This window comes from Podarcis cretensis, assembly GCF_951804945.1.
Source record: "Podarcis cretensis genome assembly, chromosome: 14".
NCBI lineage: Eukaryota > Metazoa > Chordata > Lepidosauria > Squamata > Lacertidae > Podarcis > Podarcis cretensis.
The window spans coordinates 36,190,708-36,218,243 of NC_137183.1; the positions used below are offsets into that span (position 1 = coordinate 36,190,708).

The window sequence follows — 27,536 nt, forward strand, 5'->3', positions numbered from 1 at the left end:
AAGCTTTCTAGAACTTTCCAAGTGATCACTGTTGGAAACAGAATGGAGGACAACCAATTTAAGAATTAGGGGGGCTGAGAAGGGAACCTAGGGATTCAAATAAAGGTAAAGGTAAAGGTACCCCTGCCCGTACGGGCCAGTCTTGACAGACTCTGGGGTTGCGCGCCCATCTCACTTAAGAGGCCAGCGCTGTCCGGAGACACTTCCGGGTCACGTGGCCAGCGTGACATCGCTGCTCTGGCGAGCCAGAGCCGCACACGGAAACGCCGTTTACCTTCCCGCTGGTAAGCGGTCCCTATTTATCTACTTGCACCCAGAGGTGCTTTCGAACTGCTAGGGTGGCAGGCGCTGGGACCGAGCAGCGGGAGCGCACCCCGCCGCAGGGATTCGAACTGCCGACCTTTCGGTCGGCAAGTCCTAGGCGCTGAGGCTTTAACCCACAGCGCCACCTGCGTCCCTTAGGGATTCAAATAGTGTTTATTAAATGTTCAGTTCATCTTTCTAGCAACCCTGTGAAGTTAAGTTCCTTGGGAAGAGCATGTATTAAGAGGAAGAAGGGCTAAGTGCTTAACTTCTATAAAAAGAGATGCAAGAGTTCAAACTTGACAGTATCAAATCTAGAAGCTCTTTCCAACTCCACTTGATTTTCCTAAAGTTCAAGGAACTCAGTAGTTGCCAAGCAGAAAATAATATACACTGCATATCTTCCCCCCACCCACAGAGAAAGAACTGAGATTGAACAGAAATTGCCTATATAACATATATTTAGTGCGTACTGCAAGGAGCAGCATCAAGGATGAGGCTTGATTATTTGTTATTGTTAGGGGCACCAAGCTATTGACAAGTATTTTTAGCCCTGAGAAGAGCCTGTGTGTGAGAGAGAGAGGCACACCATTCAAAACCAGCCACCTGTCAAATTCTTTTAACTATTAATAATATTAATAACATTACCACATAACTGCCACTGAACAATTTAACTGGAGATGCTGGGGATTCAACCTGGAACCTTCTACAGGCAAAGCAGGTGCTCTACCTCTGAGACCCACTGCATAGGAGAAGTAGAAAGAGAAGAGTGATGGTTTGTGGGTGGGTGAGAGCACATGTATTTGTGCAAGAGGCATCATTCAAAGCCAGCCAACTGTCAAATTCCTTGTTCCACTATGAATCTGACAGGTGGCCAGCTTTGAATGGTGCCTCAAAACACACACAAAACCTCTTTTCATAGGGAGATGGGGAAGGGCTTTTTGCAGCTGAGTGGCAGAACACCTTCCTTGCATGCAGAAGATCCTGGGGTTCAATCCCCAACATCTCCAGGAAGGGCTGGAAGAAAGCCCTGCCTGAAACCTTGGGATGCTGCTGCCAGTCCATGTAGACAATATAGAGCTAGATGGACCAATGAGTCTGAGTCAATATCAGGCAGATTCCTGTGTTCATCAGGAGCACCCATAGCTGAGCGGCAAAGCAATTGCTTTGCATGCAGAAAGCCCCTGGTTCAACAGGTAGCATCTGCAGGTAGAGCTGGGAATGTCCCCTGCCTGAAATCCCCAGAGAACTGCTGCCAGTCAGTGTAGATAGTACTAGAACTACTTGGCCCAATAGTCTAAGAGAGTATAAGGCACCTTCCCAGTGCTTTTCTCTGGGGATATGCAGGGGTACACATACCTCTAAACATTTTGTGAACCTTTGTACTTTTGTCCATTTACTGTATTTATTTTTCCCAATTTGAACTATAAAATGGTGATTTTCTTGGGTCAAAATGAGAGTACCCTTAAACATTTTTTAGGAAAAAAAGCACTGCACTTTCCTATGGTTCTCTGATTGGGAAAGGGAGGAGATTATTTATTGCATTTATTAGTAGCCTCATAGAAGATTCGCTACAGGGGCAACCTGCAGTTTTACAAACTAGTAACTGCTAAGGTGGAGTGAAGCTCCCAATGGTTCTTCCTCATCCTTCTGAAGCCTTTTGAGGTTGCATACACACCATAATTTTAAAGCACGCCCCTGCTTCTAAGGAATCCGGGGGGGGGGGAGTTTACCCCATTTGGTAAAGGTAAAGGGACCCCTGACCATTAGGTCCAGTGGTGGCCGACTCTGGGGTTGTGGCTACAATTCCCAGCAAACTATAGTTTTTGTCACACTGTGTGTGTGTGTGTGTGTGTGTGTGTGTGTGTAAACGGGCTTTAAATGTGCTCTCAAAATGTATTGGGCCCCATTGGTGGCTGGGGTGAAGGGATAATGGGGGGTGAGTTGAGATAAGAGAAAATGCCCGTCTTCTGTAGTTGGAATTGTATTTCTATTCGGGATTATTTCTTGCATATTTCGAATATTTCAACCCCCCTCTTCCGCCCTAAAAGCGAGGGGGAAGGAGGTGTCGCTAAGGGGGGGGGGTAGAGGTGGCCCTGTCAAAATGGGGGGCAGCGCCCTCAGCTTGTCAAGGTGGTGTGGGGAGCACCCTAGGCCTGTCAAAATGGGAGGGGTCGGCACCCCACAAGGCTTGGTTGTTGTTGTTTTTTTAAAAAGGGGGGTGGCAGCACCCTCAACCAGAGCCATGGGAGGAAAAGGAAAGAGATCCGGCCTCCCGGTTCCCACCCCCTCTCAGAGAATACTCACCATCATTCACACCAAGGAGAAGCCGAAAGAAAAGCCCGCAAGCAGACCCAGACCCAGCGCTTCTGCCGCCGCCGCCGCCGCCGCCATCCTCCTGGTCCCTGTGTGGGAAGGTGCGGTTTACCTCAGCGCGACGGTTCCCCTCAAATGAAGGAAAAGCGGGGAGAGGATCGAGGGGGGGGTGAAGGGGAGGGGGTAAGGCGGCGAAAAGGCCGGCCGGCGCGCCTCAGCCAATCAAGAGCCCGCCAAGCTCGCACGCGCTGCGGGCTCCCGCGCCCCTGCGATTTCTTGAACAACTGACTCCCCTTCGCCGCCGCGGCTCAGCGCCACGCCCACTGCGCGCGGCCGGGCCACGCCCACCTACGAGAGGAGAAGAACAAGGAGCGAAGGCGGCTTGGCGGACTCCGCCCACCGGCTGCCAATCTTCCGAGAAAGCCCGCCCCTTCTCCTCTGTCCAGGGGGAGGTGGTAGGTTAGAATTAGATCGAGCAGCCGTAGCGCTGCGTGTGATAAGCAATAAATATAACGATCGGAAGGTTCGCAGTCCAGAGCGAGCTTGCTTGGGAAGGGGCACAGCTCAGTAGGAGGATGTACTTATTTATTTTCTTGCGTTTGTGACCCACATTTTTCTCCCAAGGACCTCAACGTGGGCATACATGGCTCATATGCCAACTTGAATAAAATATTCAAGGAGGTGGGGGCGGGGAGGCAGGTGAGTCATGCCCCACACAATCGATTACACGAAACGGCACACGCACAACATTTGAATGGCAATGTCTATCAACTTGGGGTGACCCCCTCAAATATTTTATTGAGGGGCCAAAGGGTCCTATGCTCATTTAATCCCCATAACAATACTGTGTGGTAGGTGAGGCTGAAAGGGTGCGATCGGCTCAACATCAGCCAGTGAGGTTCATGGCCAAGTGGGGATTTGAACCCTGGTCTGTCAGGTCCTCCTCATACCCCCAAACCACCACACCCAGCTGGCTATCTAGTAAAGCAACTCCTTTTTTCAGGCGGAAGGCCATGGGTTCAGTTCTAGACATTTACAGTAAGGGTTAAGAGAGACTTCCTGTCTGAAATCCTAGAGCTGGTGTTTAAATGTCTTTGCTGAATTATGAAAAAGCTATAAGTGGTTGTGGGATGGTGGTTTTCTGGACAATCATCTGCACTCCTGCTTCTCAGAAGAGGTCCTTTCTAAAAATGTGAACCATACTGTTTAGGAATTTCCAGAGGGGTAGCCATGTAAAGCTTTGTTGCAACAAAGACAGCTCCTTAATAACAGTATATCTTGTGGCACATTGAAGATAAGCTCTCTAAAGTTTATTATGACATAGGCTTTCATGGGCTACAGTCATTTCCAGCAAAGCTTATGCTGTAATAAATGTGTCAGTCTTTGGCCTGGTTCATCCACAACACTAACCTCAAGTGAACCCACAAACAATCAAACAAACTATGGCTTTTCTTCTGCTTTCAAGCAGTTCTTAACTCATGATTTTGTAGTTGGTGAGCATCTGGGGTAGGGTGGCCAAACAAACCATGGTTAGGGGGTTGGGTTCACACATAATGCCAAGAAATAAATAAAAAAGCTATGGTTTGTAAACCAACAGCAAACCATGATTTCAGATAGTGGTTTGTTGACTATAAACAAAACACAATTCACGTGTGGGGCAAGGTTTGGATGATCAAACAAATGATGGTGGCTTTCAAAAACAAAGATGAAATAACTCACCCACAGTTTAATAAACCATGGTGTGGCCTTGTGTGTGAACCAGGCCATTCATGTGCCACAATACTTGTTTTTATGTACTGGGAAGGAAGTTCAATTGAATGCATAGTAGCATGGCTTCTCATTGTATACAACTATATTTCTTTTGTCTCATTATTGTTTGTCTGCAAATAAATGTTGCAGGTTTTTGAAACCCCGGTTAAAAACAAACAAACCCTGCAGAACTTATTCTGCAAGGGGCAACAATGGATCAAATGAAATGAGTGTGTACACAATGGAAAATGATGCTTCTGTCCTTCTTAAATACTGTTGACTGTCTCCAGCCTAGGAGGGAGAAGGACAAGTTGGTGTGTAAACACTACAGGTAATTGAGACTCTTTTGTATATACAACCTTAATCCCAGTCTAGTTCTACCTCCACTGTGAGAGGAATCAAGCCTCTGAATACCAGTCACTGGGAATCACAGGTGGGCAGATTGCCCTTGAATGTATGTCAAGCTTGCAGGCTTCCCACAGGTGTCTAGCTGGCCACTGTGATAACAGGATGCTGGACTAGATGAGTCATTGACCTGACTCAACAGGTTGGTCTTATGTTTGCAGATGTGATATGGGGGCTTAAATCAGTGAATGCTCCTCCCTCATGAAAGAGAAAGAGCACCCAAGGGGAGGAGGATATGAAGCAGTGCTGATGGGGAGTGTGGCTCAAGAGGATGTGTGGCCTAGGGACACATGAAACAGCATTGCACCCCCATTGATTGAGCCGTGAACTGTTGGCGTATGTTTTGGTGGCAAAGGTGCACCAGAAAAGATTTGATATATTCAAATGCAGAAGTTTTAAGTCTACAGTTTTGAATATTCACAATGACTTATATTTAAGAAACTGTCACAAAGCTATATCTAGCATCCTCACTGTACAACTTTCACCATCAGTTGAAGATGCACCTCTTTCCCTGGCTTGAACATCTAAGGTATTTTGATTTGTAGGACCCACATGTTTTGCTAAATTTCATTCTATTCTGTTCCATTTTGATTTTTTTCACACATTTTTAAAAAATTGCAATGAGTTTATCTGTTTCTATAACTACATACTGTAATGTTGTAAGCTGCTCAGGGATTGTGTGGTGAAGGGTGGGGAAGGAATCTTACAAATAAGCTATTAAAATACAAATATAATATCAAGGTCTTACAAACTGGGCCATTTGAAACTCCTGCCCCAGGCTTTCTTGCATTTTTCTTGAGACTCTCAGCCAACTAACAGCACACCCATTTGCAAATTCAGCAATCTCAAAAGCTGTATCGTCATTTTATTTGCCAGAACTGTGTTCTCACATTATAGCTCTACCATATTATTTGCTAATCACATAAAAACCACTGCCTAATTTTTATTCTCTCCCCCCCCTCTCCCAAGCCTGCCCCTGCAATTTTTATTCTTTTTACAATGAATTGCTGTTGAGATGGGCCAGCTGGGAAGTCTTCCTCCATCTTAATACAGTATTTGATGTTCCGTGTTGCTTTCAGTATTTTGTACATCGTCTTGTTTCAGGGACATCTACCATACAACCATCTGGTTGTGTTCTCCTTAATCAAGGGACACAGTTCATATAAGTCTTTACAATTGACAAGAGATTCATCCAAAGACAGCTATGCAGACCTAATACAAATGACTACAACACCCTACAGCCTGAAAAATGTACTTTAGTTTTTCATAAGAAATGCAAACGGCCTCTGGGTAGCCCCTCAGCAGCAGGCTGCTGCTCTTGTTGCTATAGGCTACTGGTTCTTCAGCCCTCTGCCTGGGAAATTCAGACATCCTATGGCAACACTTTCCCCCAGGTATTCTTTCTTGTTCTGAAGCTTTAAATCCAGGGGGAATAGCCTCATGTGCAAAAATCCAGAGGTAGCCACCAAGAGGACTGAATTGTTACTTAAAGCCTTGGACGTTTGGGTTAGGAGAGTCAGTTGTCTTAAGAAGAGAAACATTCGTGGGGTTCTTCTCATCAGCTGCACACTGCTCCTTTTCTGCCTCCCAGGCAGAGTGTCCAGGCTCAGAATATACAAAATGAGGAATAGGAGGAGCAAACCGAGGCTGGAGACTTATGCAGGGTTCTCAGAGGGACTCTTGGAGGTGCTTGGAGGCTGCGGATCGCCATTGGTGCTTTCACTCGGAGGAGGAGGTGGCCACGTTGTCTTCTGGTGAAGATGGCTGGAAAAGTAAAACAGGCGTCACTCTGGGGCGGGGTTTGGGGGCAGGAGATGGAAGTGGAAGGAACACAAGGGAAGAACAAAGGAAGCAGGAAGGGATCCTGGCTCAGCTCCTAAGATTACAGCCAGGAAGTCCTGATGTGAGAATGGGCCTCATGGGAAGAAATGCTTCCCCTCCGTGCATCTTTGCTGATTCTACAGATGCACTATTTGTTTCATTTATTTAGTATGGGGATTTCACATTCCACTTTATAGTCTCAAAGGCAATGACATAATTAAAAGCACAATAATATTAATCAAGTCAATAAAGATTATTTAAAAGAATTCAAAACAGTGTAAAACAGATTAACAACATTAGATCTTAAAGCATGCACACCAAATCATACCACAAGTGATCTAGGAACAGTTTATGTCAGCTTCACCAACTAATTAACATGGGATTTGGGGGCAGGAGGATTTCCCAGTGCACTGAACCTCATGTAGGAACCCAGCAAGAAAAGGTGACCCGGACATATCTAGTCACTCAGGGAAGAAACTAGGTAGCGAGAGGTTTTTCTTCTCTCAGCCTTTGTTGGAGGAAGCTGCTTACTTGGAACTATCTATGGTGCGGCAACTCCTGCCTTGCATCCTGAAATCAGATCATGCTAGGACAGGCACCTTCCAAGGCCCACAGCTCTCCAGTCCCCATCAGAGCACAATTCAAAGTGTTGGTGTTGACCTTTAAAGCCCTAAACGGCCTCGGTCCTGTATACCTGAAGGAGCATCTCTGAGATCCAGCTCCGAGGGCCTTCTGGCGGTTCCCTCATTGTGAGAAGTGAGGTTACAGGGAACCAGACAGAGGTAGTGGCGCCCACCCTGTGGAACGCCCTCCCTTCAGATGTGAAGGAAATAAGCAGCTATCTTATCTTTAAGAGACATCTGAAGGCAGCCCTGTTTAGGGAAGTTTTTAATATTCAATGCTGTATTGTTTTTAACACTTGATTGGAAGCCGCCCAGAGTGGCTGGGGAAACTCAGCCAGATGGGCAAGGTATAAATAATAAATTATTATTATTATTATGGGAAAGGGCTATAGATCAGTGGTAGATCACCTGCTTTGCATACAGAAGATTCCAGGTTCAATCCCTGCCATCTCCAAGTAGGATTTGGAGAAATCCCTGCCAGTCAGTGTAGGCAATACTGAGCTACATGGACCAATAAACATAAGAACATAAGAAGAGTCCTGCTAGATCAGGCTGGTGTCCCATCTAATCCAGCATCCTGTTTACACAGTGGGAAACCTCAAGCAGGACCCAAATACAAGAGCACTCTCCTCTCCTGTGGCTTCCACCAGCTGGACTTTAGAAGCATTATTGGCCCTGACCATCTGACCTAGTGGGAGGCAGCTCCCTATGTTCATAGCCCTCCTCCTTGCTGACACTGCCTATTCGCCTCCCATCTGCAAAGAGCAAGCAGTGGCAAGCGTGAGGGAAGATGGAGCAGTATCTTCCACTTGTCTGTCCCTCTGCCCTCTGGGCAGATATGTCAGTGGGGCCTGGGAAGAATAGGAGGGTCTGCATAGGGCATTTGGCCAAGCCCCCACCCCAAACTTGGATCTGGAAGTGTGCACAGTTTCTAATAGTCTGTGACACACACCCACACACCAAATTTTTGTTCAACAAACACCTCAGAGGTCCAAACTGCAAGCAGCTGATCTAAGTCTCAGGGGACAGAACAAATGACATGGGTGTGCTGTTTTAGGAAGCTGTGGGTGGTCTGGCAGATCATCCGGATATGAGAAGAAGAGGATTAAAGAGTTTGATCTTTAACAAACTGGATGCATTTTCAACCACATTTTCGAAGAGCCTTTAATAATTCAGATAACAAGCAGGGGGTACAGGATGGGGAAACAGACTTTCATCTTAGAACTAAGATTAGGGGATGGTGTTTAGCTGGGCGATAGAGCACCTGCTTTGCATGTGGAAGGTCCTGGGTTCAATCTCTGGCAGAAAGGGCTGGGACAGATTCCTATCTGAAACCCTAGAGAACTGCTGCCAGTAAGAATAGGGGTAACTGAGATAGATGGACCAATGTTCTGTCTCAGCACAAGGCAGATTGCTATGTTGTCTCTTGGTAGCAATACTTACTTCAAAATGTGGTGAGCTGGCATTGTTGCATTTGGGAGCCTCTCTGGTCATTCTGCTGAGTGGGACCCCCATCATCTGCCTGAAATCTTGCCATGTAGCACCATTGGTTGTAGGATCATTACCTGGTTCTTTGAAATCTCAGGTTTGTTATGCCATTACCTAATCCCTGGTCTTCATTTCCAATGGCAAGAATCTAAATATATGTAACTGCATTGAGCTCACATTTACTTCATGTTACCTTTGCCTCTCTTCCCTTTCTGCCCTCTCACCATTACCAAATTTATTTATTTATTTATTTATTTATTTATTTATTTATTTTTATTATTTGGGCATTAGTCACTCACTACAAAGGAGCCACTAAGCCGAAGGCATAGCATAGAAACCAAAAAGAACACATTTCAATAATACAATTACAAAGACCATCAACAAATCCAGCTAAACAGCAGACCTTCAACAGCAGAAAACAGTTATAAATGAACAGCAAAATTTGTAAGTATTATGCTGCAAAACTCCATATACACAGATGGTCCAATGCAAATGGCAGTATTTCTTCTTCATTTCCATAACTAGACTATTCAAGCACAGGATTTAAAATGGGGAAGGGGGAGTAAGTTTCTAGTCCATCTGGCTTTAGAGTTCCTGGTGAAATTTCAGAAGTCAGTCCTGGCTGCTACATTTCTTTATGACACCATTCATGCAACAGATACCTATGCTTTGGAGAGACAGGAGAATAAGAGAGGCAGAGACTCTGATAGGGGATTTAAAGAAGCTGCATAAACCAGAGATGGCTCACAAGCTTCCTGTTGAAGAAAAGGCACGAAGATACTCACTCTTTGTAGTCAGGGGTGCTGTCACCAGCTGTACAGTCATCCCAGTCATACAGAAAAGCTGCCAACCCAAGTGAAAGAGTAAAAGTTCAGAAAGCACAGTCACATCAATATGCAACAGGTCTAATGTGGTATTAAATGTTATCAGTTCTTAAATCAACAGCTGAACATCATAAATTAGGATCTAGTCACATATAGCCACATATAGCACACATAGCCACACCCCCAAAGTTCTTCTCCTGCTCAGATTTTAATCTAAGCCACAGAAGAACTCAACCCGTCTCTCTTACCAACCCACTGGCCCACTCTCCCACTTGGCTCTAAGCCCCTTCTCAAGCTCCACCAGGGTGTCAAAGCTGGGAATATATTTTCCATTGTACGGTTGTGTTCATCTCCATGAAGCAGGGCTGTGAGTATTGTTCTGTATCCACCTATTCTCAAACCTTAGGTAGAACTAGGGCTCAGTACCTGAGCTGAGTCCTGGAATATGTGTGGCAACAAAGAACGGATGCCCCTGAGCATGTGTGGAGTACCTTTGCTGCATCACTAGCCAAAGCCATCAACACTCATACATCTGAGAGGCAGGCTTCCTGTGTGTGTGTGTGTGTGTGTGTGTGTGTGTGTACATGCACAAACACACATGGAGCAATGGAGCAGCTACTTTCTTATCCTGCGTCAGCTGAGTGGGAGGATTTCAACTGAAGGAAAGAACCTTGCAAACACATATTCCAGTGTGACTTCAGTGTTCATACACAAACACTCCCCCAAGTGGCATCAAACTGCATTACAGGGAAGGAACTTCCACAAAGGGGGTTCAAAGGGCGGCTGACTTTTGAGTAATAATAATAATAATAATAATAATAATAATAATAATAATTTATTTATACCCCGCCCTCCCCAGCCAAGGCCAGGCTCAGAGCAGCTTACAAGCAAAATAAAAACAAGATGAATGATTACAACTTAAAAACAAAAATAAAATACAACATTAAAATAATGGAACATTAAAATATTAAAATGTAGCCTCATCGCAGGAGGAGAAGGAAAAGAAAAAAGAAAAAAAAGAGAGAGGGAGGGAGGGAATCAAATTGGCTCCAAGCCAAAGGCCAGGCGGAACAAAGCTGAATACTTTCAGAACAGCATTAAGCCCTCAAATTTATTGGCTTATCAATTAAATCTCAACTCACCCCAAATACATGAACCCCAATGATGTAACTAAGTTTTCTAAAAGTGGACTTTTGAGTGCATTGCCTACAAAGTGAGTCAATTCATATTACTCGTCTTCTGTAGAACAGGGCATAGCGTGTGCTGTGAAGTTTTGTACAACTTGGTTTGGGGTGTTCCTTCTTTTTCTTTAAAGCAGCTTTCAAGTCCTAGGTATGGAGGACCACTTCAAAAGATGTATGCAGCAACTGGTGAAAGGGCAGGGCTTTCAGCGGCTAGGAGTATAGCTTCAGCACCTTGGACAGGGCACCCTTGATTAAAGGCTGGGAGGGATCTTCTGGTCTTAATCAGCTACAACTTAATCTTGGGATGCTTCCAGACTGTTGCTAGTTTCCAGTGGGTGATTCAATCGCATACTAGCAAATTCAAGTTGTGCAATTCAAGTTGGTTTGGCACACATTTACAACAAACCCTCTTCCTCCCCTCCAAAAATTTTTCTCTCTCTTATTCATAAGGTATGGGGAATGCATTAGAAAAGTGTGAGATAACAATTGGTGGATGCAGCATCATATAACCTCCCCCCAAACAATTAAGAATGAATGTTCAATAAACAGCTGATGTGATTGAAACCTCCCTCCCCAAAAAATAATTGGGATGAATGGTTAATAAACAAGTTGTATGGAAGTGACCTTGGAAAAGACCCCTGTGCAAAATTGCCTATAGAGATGTGTGTCTCATGTTTAACAGCCCCATGTCTATTGCATGGGCTGCCCATTCATCAATCATCTCAGCTGCTTCCTCTCTTGGGTTTGGATGGGCAACCTTTTTCAGTCCATGGGCCACATTCCCTTCTGGAAAAGTTCCTGGTGGGGTGACATATGCCAGTGCTGGGTGGGGCCAGAGGCAAAAGTGGGTGGAGCAAAAAATGTAAATTTTACCCTTTTAGAGTAGACTAGTTTCTCTGTTCTCCATCCAGAGAAGCAGGAGGCATGATCAGAGTTCAAGGAACACAGTAACAGCCACACAAAAACATTGGGCGTAGGAATCAGGGCCAGTGAGGGGTGTGGCCTGGGGAGAGTTCTGAGGGCCATACAGAGAGGCTCAGGGAGTCATATTTGACCCTCATGTCTGGGATTCCCCACCCCTGCTCTAGGGAGAGACTTCTAAATTTATACATAAATTTCTATGCCACCATATCAAAGAAAAGTTCTAACCAAAGCAGCGTTCATAAAAGCAAAGGTTAAAAACATAAAAAGTCAAAGACTGACAGAACTGAAAACTGGGTCACATGGCAGGGTAAGTTTGTGTAAATAAAATGCTTTAAGCTAGTGCCTGAACCCAAACCCAGAGGACAGCTGCTTAATGTACAAAGCCACCAAATTCCACAATAACAGGGCTGCTTTCATTGCACCTGCCAAATTGATGTTATATGGGACAGTTTGCAACGCTACTCAGGAATATCTCAGAGAACAGGCAGGAACACCTTAAATTTGACCCAGTAGCCAATGGAGACTGGTCCATCAGGGCTAAGATGACACTACTCCACCAGCCTCCAATTGCCCTCAGCCAACCCTCACCTACCCCCATTCTCACTTACTACCGGTTTATGGGCTGGTGTCTTGTAGAACTCAGGACCGAGGAGGATGTGGAGCAACCTGGAGTTAGTCGGCTGCACGTGCCATTGGCTCTTAGCTTCTGCAGTACCAGTTCCAATGGGCCACCAGTGCCAGCAGCATGTTGGCAGTCAGTACCAATTCTTCGTCAATGAGATAAACCAGCTCCAAGCTGCAAGGAACTCACCTTCCTTTGTGGCATTAGATGATGAGATGGGCTCCAAGAGTTCTTTTGCCTCTGCTATCAACAAGCCTGCAAGATCTGGAGGTGGAAGAGGAGCTTCTGTTGTTCTTCCTGTTTTATCCTCATCTGCTTGACTGTCAGCTCTTACAAGAGAAAAAAAAGATATTGTTTCCCTTTTTTCTTTAAGATGGACATGCTAAACAAGCAAGGGAAGTGCCCCCACCACTCTGACCTGGTTTCACTCTCATCAGAGCCACAAACTCACTAGGTTGACTTAAGCAGGCCACCACACTAAGGGGGGTGGGAGGGCCTTTTGCAGCCCAAGGGCTGCATGCCCTCTTGCGCAACATCGTGGGGTGGACACATGTCAGTGGTGGGCAGGGCAAGAAGCAAAAAAAGTGGCCAGATCAATGAATGTGATTCTTAGCTTTGTACAGTCAGATACATCCCAGTCACACAAAAGCCAGAGGTGTTTATGCATGCACAAACATACCTACCCCTCCATCCAGGCAAACAGGAGGCATGCTCACAATTCAAAGACACCTGACACAAGCAACTGAGGAAGAACAATTCCCACACACCATTCTTACCTCTTCTCCTCCGGTAATGTGCTAGATGTGCTCAAAAGCTTATGGGCATTCTGTGTGAAAATAGAAATGGAATGGGGGGGGGGAATGGCTTTCAGAATTACAGGAACAAATCTCACACCAATCATGGTGCAGTTTTTTATTTATTTTGCTGAGCTCATTGTCAAGTCAGTGCCCTGACTTCTGATCCCAAGTAGTCAATCCATGGCAAAACAAACAATCTATACAAGTCAGTCAAAGCCATTTAATGTTGTCCCCATCTTCAAAAAAAAAGGGGGGGGAGAAGACCCAGGCAACTACTGACCGGTCAGCTTGATGTCAGTACCAGGAAAGCTCCAGCTACGAAAGCTGAGGCTGCTGAAGGGGCCAGAGACCATTTTGCGGTCAGTCCTGGAAGACCTGCTTCCTGCCTTGTAGGCATTTTCCACTTGGTCTGAGAGGGCAGGGCCCTGACTGACTCCAGCTACAAAAGCCGAGACTGCTGAACAGATTTTTGGGCTGGGGCACTGTTTAGGGGGTGGGTTGGCCGAGAGTGGGCGGCACTGCCACATCACCTGCACAAATAAGAGCAGCTTCCTATTGTGGAGCTCCAGGCGTTTCCGCGTGACCTCAGACTTTCTCAACTGCCCGTCAGCCAGGGACAAGCGCCTTTTCAGCTCTAGGACATCACTCTGTTTTGGAGAGAGAAGCAGAAGAGGGTAGAAGGATTGAGATAGAAGAAGATGTCTTGGGAAAATAGGCTTTCCCATGGGAGAAAGCATGGGAGTTTAGGCAAGGACTTCGCTTGACAGCCAGCAGGATGGGCTGCCATCCCTCTCCTCATCTTTCCCAGTAAGAATGTCATGACCGCCAGGATTGTCTTGCCCCATATAGGCTCGCTTGACCAACTCCACCTGCCCCCACACTCCAGAAAATTACATTTTCTATTACCTCCTCTCACTGCAGACTGACCTCTGCTTCTGAAACCTGTTTCGTCTTCTTCCCCACCAGCTGAGTCTTCAGCTCAGTGATCTCAGCCTCCAGCAAATGGATCACTTCTTCATAATCTTGCTCCGCGCTGTGGGCTTGCCGCTGGGACACCTCTGCTACCTGCAGCTTGTTATGCAGGGTTTGGTTCTCTGAGAGGAAGCCCAGTGCCTTCTGGGAATGGGGGAACAGAAGCGGGATGTTACTCCCAAAGTGCAACAATCAGTCCCTTCCCTTTTCCTGAAACCATATCCTTTACATGTCCATCAATAAAACTCCCCATCACGAGGGCCAGATTTATACCCAAACTAAGTAAGCTACAGGTTAGGACTTCTGAATAAATTTTAAGAATCCCACAAAGACTAAATTTCAAGTTTTACAAAACTGGTCTAAAAAGAGACAAGGGAAAACAGACATTATCAATGTGGTAGAATTATTCATTTGTCGGGTGGGGAGGGGGCTAACAATCTGAATGATGCCTTGATTCCCTTCCAATTCTTGGGGTCCCATACCTAGCGAGGGTTTGAATCTCAAGGTAGGATTCTATTAGGAATACTAGTCAGACAAGTTTCTTTGTAAGACAATGACCTTAGCAGGCCACTTAAGTGTCCTCATCAGCATCCCAAAAAGATTAGCTAAGTTGCAAGAGCTACATCTAAGAGATGGTTCCCTCCAGGCTAATGCGTAGGCCTTTTCTCCACCGCACTCACCTAGCTGCTACCTAGAAGAACAATACACAGTGTGTGAGAGAGAGACACAGCTGTGCAAAAAGCAGGTTGGAAGCTGGACACAAAGATATACTTGATGGAGCCACAGCTTTGACTAATGGAGAAGCAAGATCTGTTGGGGTGTTAGTGCTGTGATCACCCCCTCCCCCAAATCTTATGCTCAGGTTGTATATACGTGTAAGTAAAGCTATTCATCATTAGGACACCACAGTCTCCGCTGTCTCTCATTCCAGGAAACCAAACCCTGGGTAAGTCCTGGAATTCCAGGAATCTCTCACCACTGGGGTGACGAGTAGCAATATGTAATTGCTACAACATTATTTGTCACATTGTGCTTATAAATCTGTGCAGAAATAACTGATCTGCTTTTCATATATGCTAAGAAAGAATTAATAAAGTATTTTCAAGTTATTTTTATTGCGAGATATATGTTTTAGTTAGATAGTTAGGTTTTAGTTGCATCTTTCATCTGGATTTCTGCGTTGTGACCTGTGACTGTAATTCTACCCATCTGAGGAAGGACAGCTAAGTAGTATAGCATCCATCTCCAGCAACAGCTGGGAAAGTCCCCAGTCTGGTACCCAAGAGAGTCGCTGCCAGTCAATGCAGACAATAATGAGATAGTAGGACCCATGGTCTGATTCAGTATAAGGCAGATTCCTGCGTTCTTGTTAATTACCTGCACAAAAAATGCCAATGAAAAAAATCAAGAGTGTAATCAATCACCCAGCTTTTCACTGACCTGGTTCAGTCTCTGGAGCTCATCTTCCATGGACTTCTTGTTGCTTTCTACCTCCTTCAGGAGAGACTAGAAGACAGATTGCAATGTCACAAACTCACCCAGCCAGCCAGGCAATACTGTCCAACCCCAAAGAAAAACACTGCCCTGGACAGATCTGCAACTTCACCATCCATTTAAAAAACACATGCAGAAATCCTCAGGTTCAACTGCATTTCCAGGAAAGAATAATAGTCCCCCATATGAAACCACCAGACAATACTGAGTTAGATGGCCTTTCTTAGTATATGGCAGCTTGTGGTGTCTTTCAGCTTTTGTGAGCATGGCATCAACATGCTTGGAATCAAACCCACCTGGGTGAGCCTCTCACCTTTAACCTCCGAACTTCTTGCCGCAGGTCTGTCATTTCCAGCTGCAGCTGCTCCAACTCTTCACTGTCATTGCAACTGACGGAATCGAAAGTCTGTAAGTAAGGATTTCCAGCAGCTGTGTTAGTCTTGTTGCAATGAAAGTCACAAAGAGTCTTGTGGCACCTTAAAGACTAACACATTCATTATGGATGTTTCATTTCCTTCTGATCTCATCCCCCAAATCGTGTACATGAACATGTAACTCGGAATAACACTTCATGCAACCGATGAAGTGGACTGTGGTTTGCGAAAACTTGTGCCATGAATTTTTTTGTTTGCTACTATTTTCAGGTGGGATACAGCACTGATCATTGCAATGCATCCCCAATTATTATTATTGCATTGTATAATGTTCGAAGGGTGTATGGCTGTGTGGGTGTGTGGACTATGATGAAAGGACTATGCATGTTTTAATTTGCCCCTGCACTTAATGATACTGGCTATCATTAAGTAAGCACACACACACTTCAGAAGATGGGCACAGTTCTCCAGCCAGGAGCAAGCATGGGAAAAGGAAGAAGAAACTTTGGACTAGCCCAAGGCTGACCAGAGAATGGAAAGCTGATGTGTCCAGTAGGGTGGCCACTTCATGCTGAGTGAAGAGCACTGAGTTGGAATTGAGGCCGGCCTCCTCGAGCTCCTCTGGCAGCAGATCCCTCAGGGCTTGGAGGAAGTCTGCAATGGAAGAGAAAAGGGTTAGAAGAGGTTCACAGCAGTGAGAGACCAATGAGATCTCTTGGTGCAGCAGTAACTCTGGTACCCACAGTAGGTTATTTCAGAAACAAATCTAAACCATGGTTTCCAAAAGCTGAAGTTTAGATTCTAAGTTTTGTAACAGGCATACAGGCCAACCATGAGCTGCCAGCTCCTTTCCTTCATCACCTTCCCTGATGCTGTCCAAAACAGTGGCATCTGAGAGTGGAGCAATGTCCCAAACCATAGGAGCCATGTCCCCAAACCATGAGACAGGAGCAAAGCCTCAAACTATAGTCTCTGTTATGTCCTGAGCTGAATCCTAGAACAATAGGATCCAGAATGCAGCAGTCTGATTGGTTCGCAGGAGCCACCCAATCCAGCTCCAGTGGAAGTGAATCAGCGACCTGATTGGCCTTCAGGAGCAGCCAATCAGGCTTCTGGAGGAGGTGAATCTGGAATTAGTCAGTCACGCGGGGCCCATTGTGTAAATAATGTAAAGTTTGGGGAAAGTTTCATTCATTACTACTATGAGCTGAATAAAGAGCATGAAATTCACACTCGACTCCGAGTATATTTCAGTCTCAGATCCTGGTTATTGCACATGCTCACTCACATCTCATACACCATCACCTTGTTTTGTTGGACAGTGTTGGTTTGGTGACTCCTCCCCCCCCTTCATTCATCTTCCTCCTGCCAGTGGCTGCGATGACAACAGTGGGAGTGCAGAAAGGCCTGCCTGGCCACCTGCCTGCCCACTTATTTGCCCTTCCCACTTGCCCTACAGGGGAGCTCACTCAGGGATTCCCAGGCTTCCCTCGCTGGCTGAGCATGCCCACTCAATTAGGGTTGCCATATTTCAAAAAGTAAAATTCCTTACACCAGTGGCGTAGCGTGGGTTGTCAGCACCCGGGGCAAGGCAAGTAATTTGCGCCCCCTAACCCTGGATTTGCGCCCCCTAACCCTATCCCTAACCCTAACCCCCAGATGTTGCACCCGGTGCGGCCGGCACCCCCTGCACCCCCCACGCTACGCCACTGCCTTACACCCACAAAGTTACTGAGCTTTTTTTAGGAGGCCCCAAAATTGTTGAGCTTTTAAAATCACCAGAAATAGTGGTTTTAAGCCATACATGCCCCCTGCTGCGATTTTGCTCTTTTTTTTATAATGTGTTTCCTTGGGGGAGGGAGTGACTCCCTGATCCAGGAGGTGCTATATTAACTAGGGAAACGTCCAGAACTGCACGAACCTTGAAAGAGCCATTTACAAAACTGAACTACAGAGGGCAGCACCTCTCTGCTTTTCGCTAGCTGCTGAGCAAAGCTTTTCTCAGATAGTATGTCCCTTGCCTACTTTTTCTGGCTACAGTTTGGGCCAGCAATGCTTTCAACTGCTCCAGCCCCCCCCCCCCCCATTTCTTCATGGGAGAGGAAGAAAAATAAAATAAATACTGTATCAAGTCCACACTGCTGAAACTCACCTCCATAGGCTACTGTCCCCTGAGAGTCAGTTGTCAAACTTTGCCGCAACTGCCTCTTCTTCTCCTCATTCACATCGAGACTTAAATATTGCAGCATCTGATTTTGGGGAAAGAAGCAGCGAATTTTGCAATGCAGAATTCCATGGGGAGAGGGATTGATTATTAAACAACTCTGGGAACTGTAGCTCTGGGGGGGGGGGATCCCCTAAGAACGATCAGTACCCTTAGCAAACCACAGCTCCCGTAATTTGACGGGGCAGCCATGACTGCTCAAAGCAGCGTCATAGGGTGTGGTGTGAATGTGGCCTCTGTTTTGAGTGGGACTTTCTCATCAGACTCACCAGTTCAAGTTTGCCGTCCTTGAGGCGAATGTGAGGATCCAGGGCCACTTTTGGCTTGGTGGCTGGAGCCGCTCGTTGGTTTGAAGAGGAAACAGGAGCTGTTAGACAAGAAGTCACCATTCATCTACATGAGCAATGCAAGGATGTCTGCTCCTTGCATTGGGTGCAAAAAAATAAAAGTCTGTTTGCTCTCTGCTTTCTCTCCCTGCCCCCCCCCCCATGAATTCCTGTGGGGCAGAATTAAAGCCTCACTTGCTTCCACATGCGGGGGGAGCGGGGAGGCAGGCAGAGAGAAGAGTAAAGGACAGGATCGAGGAAGAAATGGGCTGGGATGGAAGCGGCATTGGTAATGGTTGTATTGTTACTGCAGTTCTTCTTTGCACTCCAAGTCAAACCTAAACCCAACAGAACTACAAAGTTAACGGAAGAGTTTCTGCTTGATATCTAGAGGTTAAGCGGAGCAATGGGCCCTGCCAGGGGGCTATGAACACCAGCCAGCCCTGCTGTTGGGCAGTTGTGTGTGGCTGATTGTCTCCCATTGTGGAGAGCTGCCTGGCGGAAGGTCACCCTGAAGGCAGCTCCTGATGGCCACCCCGCTGCACCTCTCAGGTGAGGAGGAGGGTGTTTCACAGGAAGGTTGGAAGAAGCGGCAGAGGAGCCACCCTCACAAGCATAATCCAGCTAAATCCTGAGCTCTGCCAGTCCCTGCCAAGCACAGAAGGGCTTTGTATGTGGCCTGAGGGAACTGACAGGGTTTGCAGGATTTATCACCCACCATTCAGCCCAGGCGGGTTCAAGGACAGAGCAACTCCCCCTCTGCCTCCTTGCTAATCGGGATTAACCGGGGGTTTTGCTCATTAGATCAGAACACAGATTTCCCAGGTGCACTAAAGGCCAGCCGGCATCCATCTCTCCTCTCTCTCTCTCTCTCTCTCTTTCTCTGATAGCCCCCTTCTGTCTGTGGCTAGACCGAGGTGGAGTCCTGCCCTGACTGTGGCAGAGATCACTCCAAATATAACGCAACCTTTCTTGGAACTAGCGGTGCCTTTCTCTGTTGTGGGCTGCGCTCACATGAAGAAAGGGTCAGGTTGGGAAACAAAATGGGCAGCCAGATCCAACCACTTAACACTGTTCAGAGGGAACCTGGGAAGGGCCACCTTCAGGAGGTAATAATAATAATAATAATAATAATAATAATAATAATAATAATAATAATAATAAATTTTATTTATATCCCGCCCTCCCCAGCCGAAGCCGGGCTCAGAGCGGCTAACATTGAATGTATAACACATTAACATAAAATCAGGGATGGACATATTAGTAAAGTTTAGTTTATCTTAGTTTCTTAGTTGTCCCCCCCCCCCAAACTTCAGTTCTCCACATTTTCACTGCAGTTTGCAATTTTTTTAAAAAATTAAAAAGTCCTCTAGAAAATCCACCAGCAACTTAGAAAGAAATTCTGTGTTTCCCTGATCACATCTAGTTTGGCCTGTTGCCTAGTCTTCTCCTTACAAGCTAGATTTCCATGTGTAGGTAAGAACAGTACAGGAAAACAATCTACAATGTGCAGCCTGCCCCCTGTCCCCCTGAGGTCTGCAGTGGTACAGTCCAGGAAGGACTTTAGTGGCTTATTTTAGCACACTGGAAGGAGTGATGGGCTGATTTTTTCCACCGGTTCAACATGCCATTGAAGAAGTCCCCCTACCGGAAACGGTGAGCTCTGGCGGACAGATGTCTGGAGATGGAGAAGGCACAGGGAAGGGACTATCGTGTCTGCTCTGGAAAAGAAGAAATGCAACAGAAAACATGTTGGACTGGGAAAAAGCTGAGAGCCTGAAAGGCAAAAAAGAGATGCAAAAGTTTCCCTTGGAGCCACAATATTTTGAAGCCATTGAGCAGCCACAAAGGGTCTTCAGCTTCACAAGTGTTGGTGTGGAAACAGGGTTGTATTCAATGCTAGTCCTATTCAGAGTAGATTCATTAAAATTACTGAACACAACTAACAGATTCTTTAATTTCCCTGGCTCAACTCTGAGTTGGATACAATCCATACAGTCCAGCAAACTGAATAGGCAAGTGAATCTACCTACAGTGGGGATTGCAAACATGGTGCTCAAGGGCACAAAAGTACACACAGAGAACAACCCTGAGGTCCACAGAGCCACCTGACCCCCCTGAAATGCTAGCGGAAAGAAGCATTCTCTCTCTGAATGGTGCCCACAACAGTTTGCTTGCATAATATATCTATTTCCCCTCACCAAATGCGTGCTGTGGGTTGGGAAGGAAGGAAGTGTATGGGTGATGGCATGGACATTAGCCAATAGGCACTGTCACAATGGTAAACCACACTGAAGTTGTGGGATATTTCCCCACACATACACACACTAGAGCTTGCTAAAAGACCAAAAACAAGTTGAGTCTATCTGCAGAGCAGAGAAGGATCTTTCAAGCATCCTTTGCCACTCTCAAACATCATGTGAGCATTTGCACTTGCAATATTTTAGTGGAATGACCTAAGAGAAACAAGCAGAAGAGCAAATGTGTTTGTGATCATAAGGGCAAGCAGAAGAAAAAGTCATGTTGACTTTGGATGTGGACCCTGAACACATGACACTAGAAGTGGCTCACCAGATGAGGTGGGGCTATGATAGCTATGCCATCAGGGGTATCACTGCTGCTTACTAGGAGAAAGGTGGAGGAGGGGTGAGGTCGCATGTTGCAAGCTCACAGGTAGGAGCACTGGATTGGCTGCATCACTGTGCTGGCACCATGTCACCTTCCCCACTGCCTTGCTCTTCCTGGTAAGCAACAGCAGCCCACTTTCCAGAAAGCCAGCAAAACAGCTCTGCTTCACCTGGTGAACCACTTCTGACTACAACCACATTCCAGTTTGTCACAACATTTGTCCATAGCATCCTGGGAACTGCAGCCTCAAAGGATTGTTGGAGAATTTTGTTTCAAAGCTCTTTTCCTCACTCAGAATCACAGTTCCTACATTTATGGGGAGGGAGGGAATATTTTGTGGCGTAGACTTGGTGCTTTTCATAGTAAAATCCCTGCTATCCAAGGGGTGGGGAGAGGAAAGCTTGCTAGCAATACTACCGGAAATTCCCTGCCCTGTCTAGGACCCTTCTGTCAACAGGAGTGTTGCAAAAACAACAAGCTGGCTATTTTTAAATATAAGAGACATCATATGGAAAGCTCTAGACAGCACCCTCACCCTGAACAAGGAGAGGGCAATTGGGCCCAAGCTGCTATATGCCACATCTTTCCCCAAACAAGTAATCCATAAGGATTATGGCCAAGATCAAATCCTGTTGGAAATGGAGAACATTTGGGTGAGATCTTTGTGAGTTCATTGAGTCTCACCACCTTACCTCAGGGGACCTCACGTGGACTTTCAACCTGCAAGTGCCCAGGCCGTTCCCCACAGCCTTCGTCGGCAAGGAATGGGTGCTGTTGTGAGCTGAGAGTCCAGGATGGAACCGTCCTCTTCCAGAAATAAAGGCCACTTCAGTGTTTCCCTCATGTCTTAAAAACAAATGAGAAACCAATTTAGCCTCATGCCCGGGAATTCTGAGACGCCAAAATATCGGCACAGTTTTGAAAGGTTCCGTCTGCCATCTTCATTCAAAATGGTGGCCAGTTGTAGCCAAACATAGACACACAAAAAATCAAAAACTCCTCTTCCCTGTGGTGCTGCTCCATGTGGCTGTGTGAACATGTGTGTGGACACTGCAGTCTGAAGGGCTGTGGAATTTCTGTTCCTTGGAATATGGTCAAAAATGAGGTTGGACAAGCATAAGCTTGCAAGGGGAACATGCTTCAGTTGCCTGGAGCCAATCTTGTTGTAGACACATTTTTAAATGCACTTTTTTAAAAGGGTACTGAGATCAACATTTTGATCTGGAAGTGGGAATTAAGGCAGCTTTGGCTATCTCAATTCTGTTCAAGATGGCCCACTGCAGTTATTCCAGCATCACATCATTAGCATCCAAAGGGCTTTCAGAAAGTCTCCTTTACCTGAATTTTGTTTTTGCAAGAATCCTTTTGGCCTCTTCATATGTGGCCCCCACCAGAGAGTCTTTATTGACAGCGATGAGCTGGTCGCCTACCCGGAGACGGCCATCCTGTAAGAGCACCAGAGAAGAATATCTCTGTGAGATCAAGCTTCATGGAACATGGAGGAGTGAGGTGAATCAGGACCACATTATTTCCTCAGTCATCCTTCACTAGGAGTAGTTAACCTTTATTGGCCTGAGAGTCACACTCACCCTTGACCAACCATCTGGTGGCTGCATGCCAGTGGTGGATGTGGCCGCACCAACCCACACATTTGCACATGCAGCACACACATTACACACATGTAGAGATGGCTCAGCTGAGGAGAGAGGCTATTGTTGCCTACTTCACTCATCACATGATCACTCTGACGATCTGGGAGGTGGAGATTTGTATCTTTACCAGGGTGAAGAGGTTTGAACTGCTCTGCTCATCACAGCATTGTGTCTTTTCCCCCCTTTTACCACCATCCCCAAAATTGGTGAGGGACCAGAACTATCTTCTGGGATGGTACTTGATCCAGCCCCTGAGGACACACTCCTTGCTGAGGGGCTGTGGACTCAGAAGAGTCCCAAGGGCTCGATGGAGAGGCCTGGTGGGGTGGCACATGCCTTGAAATATAGCAGTGCCAGCCTGAAGCTGTTCAAATGCTCAGCTCACCCTGTAACAGTCGCCTTCTGGTTGCACCTCTTGGATGTAAACCATGGGTCCATCCGGCCGGTTGGCCCCTCCTCCGATGGTGACACCCAGCCCAGAGGATTTTGCTATAGAGATGCTCTGGATCCCGGATTCGATGGCGCAACTGCAAGGGAAGAGGGTAGCAGGTTAGTGGAAGATGTTAAGAAGAACCCAGCTGAATCAGGCAAGGAGCTTGTATCCAACAGCAACCAGCCATGAGAAATGTAGGAGAGGCCTTACAAAGAGTCATACCACCAGTCCATCTAAGCTCAGTCTCACACTGACTGACAGTGGCTCTCCCAGGTTTCAGACATTATATTGCCCAGTCTCTCCCAACCCTACATGGAGACGCCATGGATTAAACCTAGGTCCTTCTACATGCAAAACTGATGTTCTGTCATGGTGCTATTACCCTTCCGATTTATACCTCTTAGAGGCACACAAGCAGAATATGATGGCAATAGAAGACCCGGGAAGACCTGAGGCTCACCCACTCCATCACAGTAGATCACTGAAAATGGGTGTGTGGTACCAACAACGAGGCCACTTCTGGTGCTCCTGCTATAAAAGGGCTCACTTGCAGCTGGTTTCTTGCTAGAGCAACTTCAGAGCACTGTGTTTCCCAAAGCACCACCAGAGCTGGGTATCCAGCCTGAACCCTGCTCCTCCCGGTAACCAGCTTGTGTTCTGCTGGAACTTCATCCCACCTTGCCTTGTCTCCTGCTAGAACGTCACCTGGTCTTACACCTTGGCTAAGCTTTGCCTTGCCACACTGCAGAGCAAGTCAATGTGTTTCAAAGTTCTGCAATGTGAAACAAAGACAGAACCCCGTGCATGTGGAAAGTTAACCCCTCAGGGAAAAGGCTTGGGTGAAAGTCCTTTCTCCTCACATGCTGGTTATTCTCTTGAATGAATGTGGCACATCCATTCTTATGAGAGGTGCGTCTGCCACACAAACGGCTGCACAGCTTGCACGAGGAGGATGTGTGCGCATGCGCACTCTCATCCGCCAGGATGCTCCAAATATGATGAGGCACATGAGCACATACAGGTGATCCAACGGGATTGCAGCCAACCATTGACACCTCTCGAGAACAATGAAGTACATACTGCGATGGTGGGTGTGGCGAGTGTCCTGCATTCCCAATCAGTGGTCCATGGGAATTTGCTGGGCTCAGCAACAAAGGGCTCTGGGAACGAGACGAAGACTCCGAGGAGGTACTCTCCAAATACCTGCCTGAAGAACAAAGCCAGAGACACTGTTTGGAGGTGAATGAGAGACTTCCCTGGACATCAACAAGCTTCATGTCATACTGAGAATGGAGGAAGGGCCTGACGTTGCTTCCTCCCCCATCCCATAGCCTCCCTCCTAGTGTGCTCCCTCACCACGGGAGCAGTGGCATGAAGTGGGAGGCATCTGGTTCCTCGGGAGCCCATGAGGGTGGGGACTCTAGCCCTATAGGCTCTGGTGGTCCAGGAGTTCCTCCTGGATGCTTCTGTCTGACAGCCCCAGGTGCTGCTGTCTCCTGATCTCCAGCCATCATTTTAGAGCCTGAGTTTGAGCCAGCTCCTAAGCTGTTGCCTCTACAATTTCTGAATCTGTGACTGAATTGCTTGAAGCATAAAGAGCTGTTGAGCCATTTGACTGCAGCAACAAGGGCTGTGATAAGTTGGACAGTGTGCAAAATTTAATAAAACTTCATTTTTAAAAAATCATTTTTATTGGTTTTTAATAAAACCTCATTTGAAGGGGGGATGACCACTCAGTCCAGCAGCAATTCAGACACAGAGTCAGAACTTATAGAGGTTCTGAGCTCATAGTGGTTAGTGAGATGGTTAAAATAGTTTCAGGCAGAAGCTGACCTGCAGTGGAAGAGAAACAATGACTAAGAGAGGGCAGAATGGAAAATGACAATATATTACATCCCTAAGTATGTACTGTTTTGTTTTTTTGTCCTCCTTCTTTCCTAGTTCCATTGCTAGTTCAGTTCTCTCAAAATAATAAATACTGACCCCCACCATGGAGAACCGGTGAGCTGCGTGCCGAACCTGTGTTGCTATGAGATCCGAATTTTTCCAGCAGTTCTGCAAATTCTCTCCTAGACAACAAAAAGAATGCTAATTAGTACAACTGTCTACCCCCAAGTATAGTGTGTGAGTGTGTATCACACATGGATTGTCATGATGTTTCAAAACTACACCTATCTGAAACAAAGGTGAACTTTTCATAATTATTCTTTCTTTCTAAAGTTAGGTTTTCTGTGGCACTCCCCCCCCCAAAAAAAAACCCTCATCACATAGAATCTTATATCTGGCAGATATATTGTAAAGGCAATAATGTTAAATTAATAACTTCAGTATTTTGCACCCTAAATTCAGTTCTCCACATTTCCACATCAGTTTGGAAATTTATTTAATTTTAAGTCCTCGTGTCATGAAATTCATTCTCATTTCAGTGCAAATTGATCGTACTATGCACATTTTCCTCTACAAGTTTGCCTCACACACACATTTTTGCAAAGCAAGCTTCTGCTAACTCAACGTATTTTTCTGTTACTTTCAGAAAGGTTTGCATTTTCCAGGTTTTGGAGGGCGGCGGGACACTCTCCCCTGATATATGCATTTACCTATACATTACTCGGTGGCAGAACTGTGATGCCAAATTTGGAGCAGCATGGATTTCAACGAAAGGCTCTTTTTTGTTTTGTGAATTGTTTAGGAAAGTGGAAATTAAGTTGGGTCAACCTTCAAAAATGTGACCTGAATCAGATTTCTTCCCCATCCCTAAACACTATCAAGTCTTGATGCAATGCGAAATCACATTTAGAATATGGATGTTTGATCATGCCGTGGAGACCTATAGGATTATAGGCTGGACAAAGATTGGCCAGGCTGACCACTGACAGGCTGAGTCATTCATTGATGCTCAAACAGCTGACCTCAAAAGAACAGAGTGGGTGGGACAGGGAGGGGTCGATCTGGGCACCTCACCAACCCAGGTCACGTGATCTGCGTCAGAAACGCACCTCTGACCCTAAGGTGGAGAGAAGGATGATTACTCCTTCAAGCTCAAGGGCATGGCTGAAAGATAAGGGATAAATAAAATAAAATAATAATGCTAAAAAGGCCAGCATAAAATCACCCTCTCGCTCTTGCTTCCTCTCCCTTTCTTCTTAATCTTGGAGATATGTATTGGTTGTATTAAACATTTTGTGAGATGATTATGTAAGTGAAATCTCTACAAATCTTTGCCCCTCCCAAAAGCTTACAGGCCAACTCCCCCTGTGGGTGATCTTTTGCAGATTTAGTGCATAACTGATAACAAAGGATGGCTGTAAGTGTTGCTCAAAGTTTGACCACCTTTCCTTGGGCTCGGTATGTTGTATATGATTTAATTTCCTGGCCATTGAGGGGCAGGAAAGCCTCTTTATATTAGCAGACATATGCTGCAGTTTAAAAGATGTGACTTTAGAAAGATACGACTGGGCAGCGTGGAACAAGCAAATAGCAGTTATTGCAAGAGTACAGAAGATTTCATCGGAGGACTCACAAGCCTACTGGAATGAGTTTGGGGGTTATACTGAATGGGCTTTTGGGGTCTCCTTCAATCTGAAAATGAGATTCTGAAGAAAAGGAAACTGCTAAAATGCTCAAAGCATTGTGCCATATTGGTTTGAGATGCTTCATAAAAAGCAATCAAACAATTAATAATAATCAACAGCCAATCGGATCCAGTCAGATCACTTGGCCAGCTGTTTCCCAGTTGGTGGAAAGGAGGACCAGTCTCTTTTGCCAATGTATTCTGCCCCATTAAGGCTTAGATAATACACACACTGTGCTCTCGATTCTCCTTCCCAGGATCGTGCTAGTGATGAAGACAGGAATCTCCATTATTAGTGAAAGGATTGTTTGGGTAGGGAAATCTAATCTCAGATGGCATGTGCCCTCCAAGGCCAACTGCTTTGAAATAAAATCAAAGATAGGAGACTGCAGTCAGAGCTACCAGGGTATTATGTGTTAGCTAGTATACAGTTATTATCTTCCAAAGCAACTACTCTATTCTGAACTTAAAAATGGAAAGCATAATGCTGGTGGTCAACAAAAGGGGTTTAAAGACTCTCCCAAGGCAAATCTAAAAAAATGTAGCAGAAACACCGACAACTGGGAAACACTGGCCTGTGAGCACTCCAATGGAAGAACAGCCATTACCAAAGGGGTCATGGGCTTTGAAGATGCTTGAACTCAGGACGAAAGGGAGAAACGTGCTAAGAGGAAGGCACACTTGGCAAACTCTCACCACGATCAACTCCCGCCCAGAAACCTTTGTCCCCACTGTGGAAGGATGTGTGGATCCAGAATTGGCCTCCACAATCACACTGTTAAAACTGTGTTTATGGAAAACAATCT

The 27,536-nt window shown here is 46.0% G+C and overlaps 2 protein-coding genes across 4 annotated transcripts in view; both read right to left on the bottom strand.

The window, feature by feature from the left end:
- SEC14L5 (SEC14 like lipid binding 5) overlaps positions 1–2,860 on the bottom strand; it is a 49,504-nt gene extending 46,644 nt beyond the window's left edge. For both annotated transcript variants that reach the window (XM_079952504.1, XM_079952503.1), the window contains exon 1: positions 2,611–2,860. The gene's annotated coding sequence lies outside the window, so the exon portion shown is untranslated. The remainder of the gene's footprint in view (positions 1–2,610) is intronic.
- Positions 2,861–6,419: 3,559 nt separating this feature from the next.
- Positions 6,420–27,536, bottom strand: part of LOC307202510 (syntaxin-binding protein 4-like) — a 61,230-nt gene continuing 40,113 nt past the window's right edge. For both annotated transcript variants that reach the window (XM_079952498.1, XM_079952499.1), the window contains exons 6-22: positions 25,143–25,228; positions 24,240–24,366; positions 23,112–23,253; positions 22,413–22,519; positions 21,767–21,920; positions 20,095–20,167; positions 18,390–18,487; positions 18,049–18,145; positions 16,423–16,550; positions 15,836–15,928; positions 15,469–15,534; positions 13,984–14,172; positions 13,587–13,703; positions 13,036–13,085; positions 12,449–12,588; positions 9,491–9,548; positions 6,420–6,537 (exon numbers count right to left, since the gene is read on the bottom strand). In XM_079952498.1, coding sequence (XP_079808624.1) covers positions 6,429–6,537; positions 9,491–9,548; positions 12,449–12,588; positions 13,036–13,085; positions 13,587–13,703; positions 13,984–14,172; positions 15,469–15,534; positions 15,836–15,928; positions 16,423–16,550; positions 18,049–18,145; positions 18,390–18,487; positions 20,095–20,167; positions 21,767–21,920; positions 22,413–22,519; positions 23,112–23,253; positions 24,240–24,366; positions 25,143–25,228 — 1,834 coding nt within the window. In that variant the 3' untranslated portion in view covers positions 6,420–6,428. The remainder of the gene's footprint in view (positions 6,538–9,490; positions 9,549–12,448; positions 12,589–13,035; positions 13,086–13,586; positions 13,704–13,983; positions 14,173–15,468; positions 15,535–15,835; positions 15,929–16,422; positions 16,551–18,048; positions 18,146–18,389; positions 18,488–20,094; positions 20,168–21,766; positions 21,921–22,412; positions 22,520–23,111; positions 23,254–24,239; positions 24,367–25,142; positions 25,229–27,536) is intronic.